The 15,372-nt window shown below is 36.1% G+C and overlaps 1 protein-coding gene across 2 annotated transcripts in view; it reads right to left on the reverse strand.

Moving 5' to 3' along the window:
* The window catches only part of LRP1B (LDL receptor related protein 1B), a 1,943,477-nt gene that overhangs the window by 1,032,607 nt on the left and 895,498 nt on the right, over positions 1–15,372 (reverse strand). For both annotated transcript variants that reach the window (XM_055261032.2, XM_063631317.1), the window contains exons 4-5: positions 8,655–8,774; positions 1,624–1,752 (exon numbers count right to left, since the gene is read on the reverse strand). In XM_055261032.2, the coding sequence (XP_055117007.1) occupies positions 1,624–1,752; positions 8,655–8,774 (249 nt within the window). The remainder of the gene's footprint in view (positions 1–1,623; positions 1,753–8,654; positions 8,775–15,372) is intronic.

The raw sequence follows: 15,372 nt of genomic DNA on the forward strand, positions 1-15,372 counted from the left end.
GCAGTTTTGAAACATGAAATGTAAACACTCAAGAGTGGAGCACTCATTTTAGTGATTTCAATTAGCAAGACAAGTTTATTCTCTCTTTCCTTTTCCTTTTTTCCATCCTTCCCTCCTTCCTTCCTTCTTCCCCTTTTTTCCACAAATATTTATTGAGAACCTATATGTTCTAGGCAATGACCGGTACTGAGTAAATAACATAAACAAATCCAACAAGTTCTGTGCTGTCATAATGCTTATATCATTCTGGAGAAATCATGGGATAAATATACATAAATGAACTAATTTCAAATGGCAGTGCTATAAAGAAAATAAAACTGGGAAATTATATAGTGATAGAGTAGGTATGCATAAATAACACTGGAAAATAGCTTCATGATGTAGAGGGTATATACCATGAAATAGAATGGATTGGGAAGGTCACTCTGAATATTGACATTTTAGCTGAGACTCAAGTGATAAGGAGGCTACATTAATGTGAATATCACAGGAAAAAGCATTACAGGCAGATAAAAAAGTAACACAGTTGAAGAAGGACAAGGACACAAGTGTGCTGGCATTGATGACGAAACAAGAGCAGTGGAAGATCAGACACTGGAAAGGGAAATGATACCAGGCCATTAGGCCCTTAGAGATCCTGGAGAGTTTAGATTTTATTTTCAAGGTAGTTGAGAGTTATTGGGAGATTTGAAGCAAAAGAACAACATGATTTGTTTTATGTTTTAGTAGCAAATCATTTTATTATATGAATAATTAATTTTGGAGGTGAAGCAGAAGTTCACAGAACCCAGTTAGGAATCTATTACAGTAGTCCAGGAGAGAGATAGGTAATTCAAATCAATTAATCCATATCTTTTGAACAGATTTTTGCTAATTAGAAACTTCTTGTAATAGGCTGGGCACTGTGACTCATGCCTGTAATCCCAGCACTTTGAGAGGCCTTGGTAGGTGGATCGCCTGAGGCCAGGAGTTAGAGACCAGCCTGGCCAACATGGTGAGACCCTGTCTCTACTAAAAATGCAAAAATTAGCCAGGCGCAGTGGTGTGTGCCTGTAGTCCCAGCTACTTGGGAGGTTGAGGCAGGAGAATTGCTTGAAACTGGGAGGTGGAGGTGGAAGTGAGCTGATATTGTGCCATTGCACTCCAGCCTGGGTGACAGAGTGAGACTCCATCTGAAAGAAAGAAAGAGAGAGAGAGAGAGAGAAAGAAAAAAAGAAAGAGAAAGAGAAAGAAAGAAAGAAAGAAAGAAAGAAAGAAAGAAAGAAAGAAAGAAAGAAAGAAAGAGAAAGAAAGAAAGGAGGGAAGGAGGAAGGAAGGGAGAAAGAGAGAGAAAGAGAAAGAAAGAAAGGAAGGAACGGAAGGAAGGAAGGAAGGAAGGAAGGAAGGAAGGAAGGAAGGAAGGAATTTTCCTTTTGGAAGGAGTAATGGAAGGAGTTTTATAATGATTAGTGACAATTGAAAGAACTGCTCTGGATTCCTAACTAAAGAGAAGTGCATTAAAATGAAGGAAAATCTGTTTCTTCAAAGTCCGTATTTCTGCTGTACCACATCTCTAATGATAAAGAACTGTAAAAAGGAAACAAGTAATTCTGGAAAGACAAAAAATAAATGGTCATAACTTACCAATTTTAGCCTTGCAAGACCTGTTGTCTGGCTGCATTAGGTAGCCTTCCACACAACTGCAAAGGTAGGATCCATGTGTATTTCTGCAGGTCTGGCTGCATGTGCCATAAACAGCACATTCATCTTGATCTAAAAGGAAAATTGGCATCATTTCTAAGCAGCTTTATCTTGGGCACTTTTTTTTTCCTTGAATAAAATATTATTTTTGAACTTTGGAAATAGACTACTAAGGAAAAGCCAATCCCAATAAATCTTTTCAAAACCACACTAACTAAAAATTAAACTTTTTGTTGCCTTAATATTTACAGCGATAAAACATTAAACAATATCAAATCATATATTTTAAAAGAAGATTGTTTGCATTTGTGATAGGCTAGAAGTCTTTGCAAAGGTACAAAATGCACTCCAATTAATATTTGTTGAATATTTCCAGTTTATGACATATGTCATGTGTTTATGACACTCACTTTTTCACTATTTTAACAAAGAATTAGACTAGTAACGTGGTTTCCCATCAACAGATTAAATAAGAGCTCTGAGCCACACTCACTACTTTAAAGAGAGGAAACTATTAAGCACCTATTAAAAATAAAGATTTTGTCTTAATTAAATTTTACTTTAATATCTGTAGTCCCCACCTCTACTCCTTCATTCTATTTTCTCTATATAGTTCCTTCCTCTGGTATCCAGTTCAAATCTTTATGAACAACAGATACTCAATGATTCTTAACTGACCAAACAAAAAGGCATCCTGTCAGTAGTTAATTATTTAGACAAAGGTATATTCAGCCTGTTTTATGTACGAAGCACTGTACTAATCCCTGCAGAAGACAAAATCAATAAAATATGGTCTCTACCCCGAGTAAGACAAGTCTAGAGAAATATAATTATGATACTATACATTTCCTTATAATAGGGGTACACCTGAGTTATGATAGAAACAGGGAACAAACTGCTTAGGATTAGAAGGGGAATCTTAAGTGAAGGCTTCATATTAAACAGTGTGAAGTGTGATCTGGCTTTCCTCAGATTAAGTGAAAAGGGACAGTTCATCAAAATTGCATGTGAATGGTATTGGGATGGCATCATGGGGATTTCAAAGAAGCATAAGGAGTCAAATGAAGCAAAGGTGTATGAAGGAAAGTGGTAGAAGAGATGAAATTGGGAAAGTACTTTGGGAGCCAGATAATGAAGGTATTTGCATGCTGAAGCAAAAGACTGTACATTACACATTGCCACTGGGAAAGCATTAATTAGATGGGATATATGGTCAGCTTTGCATTTTAAAACTAAAAACACTCATATGAAATAAAGGCTTTGGTAAGTGTGGAGAAGGGATCCTAGAAAATTAGGTATGTGCTAATTTTGTCCAAGAAATTATCTTTTGAAGTCATATTTTGAACTAAGTCAATGGCAGTGGAAATGAAGAGGGAATGGACTTAAATGTGTAAGAAGTAGAATAGACAACATTTGTAAAATGATTGGATGTGACAGAAGTGAAAATTGATCCAATTTTGAAATAGAGGATATAAGAAGTATAGATTTGAATGGCTCTATCATGGGAGGAGATAACGAGTTTAATTTTGCTGTGTTAAATTTGAGGTGTCTGTAGGGCAGCCTTGAGTAAATGTGTAATGATAAGCAATTGAGAAATGGAACTGTTAACATAAGGTGTGATCTGTTTTGGAGTATATGGAAGTCAATAGCATATATATAATAGATTTTAAAAATAGGAGAGGACTATTTCCCACAGAGGAAGAGGAGATGAGAAAAACTTGGCTAGTGCAAAATACTCTAGGATACCAGAGTGGAAAGGGCAGCCAAGGAAGAGGAATCAGGGTGGGACTCAGTGGCTCAGGCCTGTATTCCTAGCACTTTGGTAGGCCAAGGCGGGCAGATTACTTGAGGTCAGAAGTTTGAGACCAGCATGGCCAACATGGCGAAGCCCTTTCTCTACTAAAAATACAAAAATTAGCCAGGCGTGCTGGTGTACACTTGTTGTCCCAGCTACTCAGGCAGCTGAGGCATGAGAATCGCTTGAACCTGGGAGTGGAGGTTGCAGTGAGCCGAGATTGCACACTGCACTCCAGCCTGGGTGATAAGGCTCTGTCTCAAAATAAAATTAAGAAAATAATAAAACAGAAAGAAAGAAAGAGGAGTCCTACAGTATCCTGTGAAGGAAAATTCATGACTACTTTAAGAAAAAATTAAGAAATGAGAGCTTTTCAGGAATATCAGAATGTTCAAAAGGGTTATATGCAATGCATAAATCCAATAAGATAAAGATTAAAATTCCCATTTAGATTCAGTAATTAGGACATTATTGTACTGATGTTGATGTAATGTAGGGAAAGAAGGGGACATAGTCACAAATGGAAGACTGATCTTAAATGGGACTTGCTTTTTACTGAGTCGTTAAAAGTCCAAACTTAGATCTATTAACAGAGTTTTGTCCTCACACCTTGGGAATGATGACTGAAGATAATTTGGGATTCCTGGAAATAATTCTGGAGAAAGGGGGTGAGAAAAAAAGAAACAGAAAAAGGAAGAGGAGAGCAAAAGATAACAGGATGGATTGAAGCTGTGGTATTAAGTGGGTTAAACTGATGTGACATAATTAAAATGTATCTTTGGCCTTTGGTCACAGTGCTTGGCACAGAGCTCCTAAAATACTTGGAATTTTTTGAGTAATAGGATCGTCCTTTGGTGTTCATAACGAGCTCCTCTAGAATACACCCCAGCCTATGCTAATGAGGTGACTCAGGTTGGGGCCCCTAGGTAGTCTCAGACTGGGGGCTGGTCATGAAAATACCAAACAGTGGATTAGAGTGTGGAAACTTTCAGCCCCATCTCCTGACCTCCAGTGAGAAGAAAGGAGACTGGGGGTTGGGCTAAAAAAAACTCTTGAACAAAGACACTTGGAGAGCTTCCATTTCGGTGAAGACGTTGAGCCCTGGGAGGATGAGGCATCTAGAGAGGGCATAGAAGCTTCCCTCTCCCACCTTCCCGTTCCTTGACCTATGTGTCACTCCCATTTGGCTGTTGCATCCTTTATAATTAACTAAAAAACATAAGGAAAATATTTCCTTGAGTTATGTGAGTTGTTGTAGTGAATGACTGCATCTGAGGAGAGGGCTGTAGGAATGCTCACATTTATAGCTGGTTCGTCAGAGGTATAGGTGAGCCCTGGAACTTGCGTCTGGTACCTGAGTCTTGCAGTACTAGGTCCTTAACCCATGGAATCTACACTACCTCTGGATAATGTAAGAATTGAGTTGAATTGAATTGTTGGACACCCAGTTGGTATTAGAGAATTAGAGAATTTATGTGGAAAAATACCACCCAATTGGTGTCAGAGTGATATGACAAAAAAGAAACCTCAAATGGCATGTTAAAAAATCCCCAGTGGAGGGGTAGCATAAGGATTTCAATATAGGGATGTCTAAAATTACATTTGAATTTATTTGTGTGTTGTGATATAAAACCTTTTCCTACTAAGTCTTCAGTAAATCTTACTACATATTGTCTTGTTTGCATGGATGTTATAATTGTGGAAACTCTAGGAAAATAGCTGAGTTTTACTTCTGGGTTGAGGAATATGGGATGGAGAAAATCCATATATAATCTCAAAGTGATACATAAATAGGAAGATGGAGTTTGGAGTCAAGATTATAAAGAATATAGAAGCTCTGAAAAACTGCAGATATGCTGAGAAGCCTCTAAATCCTTAGAAAATAAAAGTGAGGGTTTTAACCAGTCTTAACTAGACTTTAAGGGAAAAGAGATATTTAAAGTTCTTTACTAAAATTATAGGATGAGAAACCAGATAGCAGTAAATGGAGGAATGAAGTGAAAATAACATAATTGGGAAAGTAAATGTAGTTGATTGTTAAAGTTTGTGGATAATAAAGGAGAAGGGGACTGGAATGATGGCTATAGGAAGCGATAGGATATAAAGTGGATATTTGTTGTGAGTATTTCTATTTTTGTTTTTGTTTTGTTTCAGAATAGAAGAAATGTGAGAATATTTACTGACTACAGTGTTAGCCAGTGGAAATGTAGTGCTTAAAGATGTATGAGAAAGAGGTGGAAATTGATAGACCAATGGATCAAGTCCAGACCAAAGTTTGAGTGAGTGGGACTTTAACTATGTATGAAAAAAGACTAGAAGAAGTAAAGCTCTTCTTCTGAAATGACAGCAAAACACACATGGGTGGATACACAAGAAAATAGTGAGAAGAGAGAGAGTAATTAGAAGAAGTAATAAAAGACGGCACCCAGAAAATAAAGCCAGTGACTAAGACAAAATAGATTAAGAAAACATATTTTGAGAGCATAAAGAAGAAATGGAAAGTAATGGTCAAGGACACTATAGAAGATGCTGTCTGCTCATATCCCTCAGATTGTTCAGTTCATAGGGATCTTTATCTGTGCCTGAGCATACTTCCAAACCTTCCTCCTCTCCTGCCAGAATCTCTGCCAGGACTCAAGGCCGGTTAAGGTTCCAGGAGGGTAATGCCACCTCCAACATAAAAACAAACAAACAAATTTGCTCTTCAGAAATGGGTGTATAAACGCCTGAGTTCCCTTGTCTCTCATGCTAGAGAGTTGGGCCACACACTTAAGCTTCGGTCACCCTTTGTCGTAGCTGGCTTAATTGCTCCAACTATGGGGTTGCCTTTCTCCTGTATCCTCTCACCCCCACCACCCGCCACCCCCTAAAGAAAAAAAGGAAAGAAAAGAAAAAGAGAAAGCTACAATCGCAAATAAAGGAAAACATTCATGTGAATCCTTGTTTCAGAGTTGACTTCTGGGAATATACAAGCTAAGAAAAGAGTTTACTATGAGAAAGCAAAAATATTGCTGAGTAGTATAAGACAATTTAAATTGTGAAACTATGCATTTGTATGGCATTCATAAACTCAGGTTTCTTCAGAGTCGTGTAACAGCCGGCAATCATGGATGGCTCATTTGAAGTAAATGCTTTTGGCAATAGAAAAAATACAGTGTTTGGAGCTAAGTCTACAGTAATACTGAATGAAATTAAGGCTTGCATTTGGTAAGTCTGTCCCTTATGGCAGTAATAATTCTTATCTATTTTCACAGATTTTTCATCTTTAATATTATTGGTTTCTATTTCAGTTTTTCAGATATGATTATGCTGTCCAGGAGAGCAATATGATCAATTATCTCTTTTCTTCTTTCTATTTAACCAGAATGCACTGAGGTGGAACTTCACAACATTGACTACAAAGGAATAGGCATACCATCACTTGTAACGCTGCCTTCTTTTCTCCTTTAAAGACAGAGGGCTACCTGGAAATGCAGTTTTGAGAAAGCCTAATGATGCTCAGACTTGGCACTCGAGGAGTATAGAGAAAGTACAAAGAGCTCCTCTCCCACTGTGACTTCTAAAATGATTGCTGTGCAATTCTTCACTAATGTTCCACAGAAGAAATTCATTATGGTTGTGGTTTTTATGTGCTTAATTAAACACATAAAAGCAATTAATTAACTACACTCAGGAATCCACATAGTTAACTCAGCTCCACCCTTGCAAAAGGGACTGCAGATCTGGATGACTACAGGAGTCAGGTGTAGTAAATGAGCGAGAAGAACGCAGAACAGGTATCTAAGACAAAGACGTATGAATGGCAAGAGCTGTTTGTAAGTGGAAAGAGCGTGAATGTTCAACGGCATCATTTATGTCTGGCACCATTTTTATCTGGCTGATTTCTGTGATTAGGAGGCATCTACTGTTGCCCTTATTTTCCAGAACATCTGAACTTTTGTGTGCAATTTTCTGATTTTTAAATGTTGTTTTAAAATGACATAATGACATGAGTCAAATAAATATGAGAGTTTGGCCTCCCTGTGGTCAGATTATGCAGTCTCTGGGTCTGATAAACTTGATAATAAATGTTTTTCTATAAAATTGGTATTATACACAAAGCAAACAACAAGCTAAAATTCAATTCCCAAATGTACCTGAAAAGTCAATGAGCCTCTTCAGGATAAGACTAAGTGGGCTCTGCAGACATGAGTTTCAGTCCCAATTCTATTACTAAGAAGATGTGTGGACTTAAGTCAATTAACTATCAGGATCTCATTTTTGTCATTAAGATTTTAAACAATTATCTCACGAATTCTTTTAAATTTAAGATTCTAAGGTAAAAGTGATAATATTAGAGCAAAGATTTGAAGTAATCAGCAAAGCACTAATTTATTTGGAAAGTATTCTATTTATTAGTGGCTCTGGCAATGCAGCTATTCCCTGAATACACACACACAAACACACACACACACACGGAAGGAAAGAGAGAAGCAGAGAGAGAGAGACATATGCTATATTATAGATTAGAAATATTATATGTAGATATAGATTCTAAGTATCATACAAAGCAATGCATTTAACTTTGTGGATATGTTATATATACATATGAATATATGTATAATTGGAATCAACTGAATGGAAAGATAACCTAAAATTCTTCAGAATTCATGAAGGGAGTCATTTTGGAGGATAAATATTTGCTATAAAGCATTCACAAAAGCAAGAATCCAGACATTAAAAAGAAATCAATATTTATGTTCATTATTACATTATTATTGCTATGGGTAAAATGCCATCTGCCAGAAAAACTAATGCAAAAATTATAAACAACATGACATGATGAGTAATTATTAACCTAACATAGTTAATAACACATGTCTACTAGACTGCAGCTATATAACAGCCATACAACATACAGGAAGTTCAAATAATTAGATCAATGTGTTAGTGGTTAACCCAAACATTTCCCATTGTTGATATTTCCCAAGTTTGAAATTACTGCAAAAAAATTGAAATTTGATAGTCATAAACTTATAATAATGTTTATGTTTTGGTTGGGGGGGGCAACTTTTAAATCTCAAGAAAGAAAAGTTAACACTCTGTGGAGTACATGGTAGGTACTCAAAGATGTCTTCTTACAGTTCTCTTAACTAAGTCTCTATAAAAAAAATTTGATGGAGTTATTTGTTTTACTTACCTTTACAGCTTCTGCCATCTTCTTTTATTTCAAATCCATCCTCACAGTAACATCTTGTACTATTTCTGACCATTGTACATTTATACTCACAATTCAGCTGTTGGCAATTGGATAACAGTTCTGTAGAGAAAAAATATATAATTCTCTATATTTAACTGTATATGTAAATATTGTTTGTATTTCTCAGTGCACAGTCCTTACAATATAGTCTTGATTGTTCTCCCAAAAAGTTTATATGATTGGTCTAGAAAATAATATTTATCTAAAATATGTTAGTTTACATTTGCTTGAATTATTGTAAATAAAATTTGAGATCTGTTTGGTCTCCCGCTTTTTAGCTTACTACTGTGTTCATAGTCACAAAACCTTTCAAATTTTGGTAAATTAAATTATTTCAAGAGGAAAGATGTCAACTCAGCGGTTGATTTTGCCATCTATGTCTTTCCTATCTGACACATCAATTGATTTTCTATCTTTTGAGAGCTTGTTTTGATTTACTAATCCATGTGCAACCTTCATAGCAATCAATGTGAATATATCTCATCTCAATATTTTATTTTTCATTGGTAGAAAAATATTAGAGAAATACTGAACATAATACATTTCATTATATCTGAACTATTTGAGAAAAGACATGATTAAAGCAAAAGTTAGCAAACCTTCAGAGCAAATTAGGATTGAATACGATAAAAGCATGAAATAGAGATGAAGTGACAGGAGCACATTTATTGCACAAACAATTTCTAACAGAAATAAGATTCGCTAAACTAGCTAAATATTGGATAGAAGCATGACTGTCTGAAAATAGGGGTATAAATAGATTGCTACAATACTGTTGTTTTTACTCTTTTCCCCAGGAAGGCAAATAAGGGTTTTGAAGATCAAAGTTAAATGATTCAAAATACATTGATATTTGCCATGAGTTTAGCTGGTGCTACAGAAATAAAATCAAATTATAATTAAAAAATAAAAGCCCAATATGTAAAAGAACACCTGAAACATTCCAAACTGAACATTGGGTATTGTATTATAAATGTAATTATCTATAGTATTTCCTTAGTTCAGTTACTGTTCAGCATTCTCATACAATTATTTCACAAATCTTCACTTCTTAAAACTGCAAACCTCCTTCCTAATATTCTCTCATATATGATGATCCTGCTTCTTACTTCTTTGAGAAAACTGAAGCAATCAGAAGAGATTTTCCAGATTTATACTGCATTTCTATCCACATCTGCATATACTGCTTTTCCTTGGATTTCACAGTTAGTTGAATTCATAGTCAAAGCTCCCACCCAACATCATATGTAAAAATCTCATCCCCTCTCACCTAGTCAAGGATATCACTTCAGCAGTGCTACACTTTATGTAGATAGAATCAGCTCAAAATTGGCTTGAATCTATACTCTATTGTAATGTGATATTTATTGAGCACATAGTCAATGCTAATCACTCTGCTACAGTTCCACAGATGCAAAATTCATTAAAAAAATTACAATATAAGTGTGGAAGTGAGTGGGATTAGGTGGACAGAACAACAATATAAAACAATATTCATAAATCATAGTAGCAAAACACATACTCTATATAAAAGTACGAGTGGTAGGATGTAGAAAGAGAAAGATTCATCTAGAAGCTGAATATGCAGGAGGATATCTGAGAAAGAGTTGTAGAAGAAGTTGAATTTGAGTCGGGACTTAAAAGTATGAGAGTTTTGATAGACAAAATTAATGAGAATGTAGCCTAGGTAAAGAGGACAATATGAGAAAGTAAATAGAAAGACCCAAAAGCATGCAAGAAACACAGGCAACAATAACGAACGCTGCATTGCTAACCTATAATGCTTGATGTGGTTAAAAAAAAAATGAGAGAGAGACTGGAATTGTTGTTTGGAGCCAGATCAAGGTGAATTAATTCATGGATTAAGTAGAATTTACTGTTTAGGCAACAGGAGACATAGCTGGTTATTGAGGACAGTGATACATTCTGACTTGCATTGTTCAAAATTACCTAGCAGTAGAGAGAAAAAATAGTAAAGGAAGAAAAGCTATCTAAGCGACTAGGAATGACAAAATAATAAATGAAGACTACAAATATTTGCCTAGAAAGATGGCCAAAAACTTGGTGAAAGCATAATGACACTAAATTAGTAGTACTAATAAAATGAATTAAGTACAACAGAAGTACTACAAGTTTGGGAAGAAAATATTGTTTGTCTTTGATTATAGTTAGCTTAAAATATTGGCAACATAATAGCCAGGGAGAAAGTGAGAATTTGGGTCTATCTTTGAAGAGAAGTCTGTAGAGGAGATATCAGTTTGGAAGTCCCAAGCATAAAGTCGGTCACTGACACCTAAAGAGTAAAGAAGCATTCCCTTAAAAAGAATATTTGGGATACAAATAAAAACACCCAGAGAACTTCTTCATGTGAAAATCAAACAGAAGAGGTATCAGCGATAAGAACTACCACCAAGAAAAACTGCAAAATAATAAAGTACATAAGTGAAGAACCTAGAAAGTCCCACAAAACCTAAGGAAGAAGAGTAGTCTATAGAGGCAAGCAGGGAAATCAATGTTAAATTCATTGAGAAATAAACATGGATGAAGCCTGTAAAGTACACCAGGCTTCCTAATAGGATCGATTGAGGGTGTTAAAAAGCATCAGAGTGGAGCAGTGAAGACAAAGGTGAATGTAGTTAGGGGTTGGAACAGAAAGAGGAAGCAGGAAAGGTTTCTCACAGAAAACAGATTCAGTTATACTATGAAAAGAATGAGGGTAGAAATTCGATCGAATTCATTTAGTCTCTACCTTAATGCAGGTGTATTCACTCAGTGAGTCAAATTTATTATTTCTCCATGTAATCCCTGCAGCCCAGCTGCACCTTTTCACTGTGAAGTAGAAAATCCAAATACTATGGATCCCATCTTTCTACTCTCTCTATTTGACGTATCTGGAAGATGGAGAGTGAACACTGAAAAGAGGGGGGTAGTGATATGGAAAGTTGAGGAGAAATACAAAATGGGGGAAAAATTGATCTGAAAGACCAGACCTCAAACATGGTTCTGAGTGTTAGGAGGAGATCTGTTAGTTGAAAACAGCAAACTATACAAGGTCAAGTTAGCTTTTAGTTTATTAGACTTATCCTGCGTGAGGATTTGTATATGTGTAGAGTGATGTCAAGGAGATGATTAAACAGTTTATGATATTAGGTGAAACGGTAAATATTGATTCTGCTAACGGATCGTGAAGAACCATGAAGAACTAACAATATGAACACTAAAATTTAAAATTTGGCAGACTGTGAAAGCAATACTAATTATTATAGTTATCTATTTGAACTGCTTAGCATTTATGCTTAGTTGCATGCAACGCTATAATGACTATAAACATAGTTAAAAGCATAGCAGATTAATTTTGTTAGAAAACTTATTTGAGTGCAACAAAAAATTTTGTACTTGAATCATTAGTCTTCACCCAGTGACTTTCGTGAAGCATAGCCATTGGCCTATGTAACATTATCATTGGTTTGGAACTTAGACTGAAGTAGGAAGACCACTCGTATCTTAGGGAAGCAAATATGCAAGTGAGAACACAGACATGTAAACACGGTATCTGATCCATATTCCTCAGCATTATAAAATAAAACTATCCTTTTGATTAAAAGAGAGAAGCTGTCACCGGAAGTGGTGGCTCACACCTATAATCCTAGTGCTTTGGGAGGCCAAGGCAGGTGGATCACAAGGACAAGAGATGGAGACCATTCTGCCCAACATGGTGAATCCCCATCTCCACTAAAAATACAAAAAAGTTAGCCAGGTGTGGTGGTGCATGCCTGTAGTCCCAGCTACTCGGGAGGCTGAGGCAGGAGAATCGCTTGAACCCAGGAGGCAGAGGATAGTGCCACTGCACTCCAACCTGGCAACAGTGTCAGACTCCGTCTCAAAAATAAATAATAAATAAATAAATAAAAAGAGAGAAGCTATCATTTCACAAATCAAATCTAATCCAGTTGATGAAGATTCCCCTGACACAGATCCACTTTGTTCTGTTTTTAAGGGATCTTTTTATGACCTTGATGTGATTTGGCTCTGTGTTCCCATCCAAATCTCATGTTGAATTGTAATCCCCAATGTTGGGGTAGAAACCTGGAGGGAGGTGATTGGACATAGGGGCAGGTTTTTCTCTTGCTGTTCTCATGATAATGAGTGAGTTCTCATGAGATCTGATTGTTCGAAAGTGTGTAGCACTTCCCCCTTCACTCTCTCTTCCTCCTGCTGTGGCCATGGAAGGTGTGCCTCCTTCCTCTTTGGCTTCCACCGTGATTGTAAGTTTCCTGAGGCCTCCTCAGCCATGCTTCCTGTACAGCCTGCAGAGCTGTGAGCCAATTAAACTTTTTTCTTTATAAATTACCCAGTCTCAGGTAGTTCTTTATTGCAATGTGAGAATGGACTAATACAGACCTTAGCACAGTTGTAAAGGAGGAAAAATTGCAAAAGAGAGTATTATTAAAATATGAATATACCTTCTCTATCAAATTCAAGGTAGCAGTTTACAAGTAGTGGGTAGCTTTGAGACATCAACACTTGTAAGCCATTTGATTTAGAAATAGTCAAAAAATAGATATCTTTGTATTACTAATGAATAGTAAGAAGGAGTCTAAAAGGATAAACATTAATTCATAGTAAAACTGAAATTTCTTTCACCACTTATCTTGTTTTCTGAATGGTGGTAGAGTATTATGTTGAGGCCTTGGTCTCTGCAACAAGAGTGCTTTACCTCCAACTATTTTAGTAATTTCAGGCTATGTGAGTGTGGCAGAGAATCGTTAAATGTGCATCAATCTTGTTTCCTCTTTCTAGGGAAACAAAAAGATGACATTCCCCATTTGTCTTCCAGTTAGATTGGAGCCATATTTGTGTCTTCTAGCCAATATAACGTAGAGAGTAATTGGTGTGTGCCACTCCTTGACCTGATGCTTATAGCATCCTGACAGTCTTCTACTCTCTGTACACTTGTCAGCCATCTGGGTGCGGGGGATCCAGCAGACTCCTCACCCTTTGGGATGGCAGAAGCCCAAAATGGAAGGAGCCTAAACAGCACCTGGGAAGTCAACCACTGATAACCCAACTGGACTGTGATATCAGGGAAAAATTGGATTATTGTTGTATTGAGTCCTTGAGATATCAAGGTTATTTGTTACATATGAGTGATGATGGGTACATGACTAAAGCTCTCATTACACGCTTTGCCTCATCTCTAAAATGGGAATAATAATAGAAACTACCTTATAAGGTTGTTGGGAGTCTTAAATGAGGTAAGTGATACAAAGTTCTTAAAATATTGCTGACATATGGTAACTATTTTTATTATCATAATTATTTTTTATCATTTTATCCTTTAAGCTTAATCATCCACTTAGTATAACAGAATTTCTATTGTTATCCTGCCATATTGTATACACACTATAAACAATTTGGAGCTGTTTATTTTTACATTAGAAGGGTTTTCTCTTTTACGCTTTTGTTTTCAGGTGTTACATGACTCGGTTGTAGTTTTTTCATCTCTTGATGTCTCCTGGAGAAGTTTTTCATTTGTTTGTTTGGTAAGATCTCTCAAATTTTTCACCTGAAAGCAAAATCTCCAACAGATAGTGAAACACTAATCATAAGAAATAAGGATTTTCTACGTTGATCTCTTTGTTTCTATAAAATACAAATATCACCCTCTGAAACAATGTACATCCACACTGAATTTGCTGCACAACCATGGGCCAATTTACAATTTAGACAAGTAATTTTTATGAAATATACTAATTTGCATAGCTTTTAGGGGCTGTTTTGCTTTGTAACATCATTGGAATTTAGGACACCTTTCCACAAATGTATGCGAGTATATGATTTAGGAAACACATGTAAATAAATCATGCTGACCTTCCTTAGAGTGAAAACAGGACAATAGAGAAAGGTGATTAGAAGTTGGCAACCAGTTTCCAACCATTACGAGTTATTACCAATAGAGGTCTTTTTTCCTCATTAGTTTTGTTTACATAAATAGCTCTAAGCCAAACAACCACTGTTTGCTATCTTGTGTGTATAGCTATCAGATCAACCATTGTATAGTCAATAGCATTATGCTGCTGCCTTTGTGACCTACAGTCAAATAACTCACATTGATCATGTATTGGACTTAGCAAGACAGTGAGAACACGGCTATGCTATTTTATTTGTATGCTTCCAGGTTATGTTTTGGAGAGTAAATTAGAACTTTTAGAAAGTCTTTGGAAATACAAAATGGTATAAGCACCTTTCCATACACATAAATTATCTGCAATATCATTTTACAAAATGGGATGATATTTCATTCTCAATTTTAGTAATAAAATTGCTTCTTAAATTAGGCGTGTACAAAAATGCATTTTATCCAACAACTAGAACCATAGTAACAAGGAAAAAATTATTCTTTCCCTATGTGGCACAGTAAAAAAACAAGAACTTCACTGTTTTTTATGCTTGAAGTTTGAAAAGCTGACACAGCTACTTACCATGCCAGACAGCCCCTCTTGTCAGCAGGACGTATGCTTGACATATTTAGAATGGTGATAATTTGTGTCACATCATTTGTCCTCTTATTAGCTGTTGGTTATGACTGCTTACGTGAATTTCTTCAGAATCCTTTGCTTAGTGCTAGACTACTTACTGGCCTCAAAGTTTCAGTGTG

Source organism: Symphalangus syndactylus, chromosome 22 (genome assembly GCF_028878055.3).
Source record: "Symphalangus syndactylus isolate Jambi chromosome 22, NHGRI_mSymSyn1-v2.1_pri, whole genome shotgun sequence".
In the NCBI taxonomy this organism is placed as follows: domain Eukaryota; kingdom Metazoa; phylum Chordata; class Mammalia; order Primates; family Hylobatidae; genus Symphalangus; species Symphalangus syndactylus.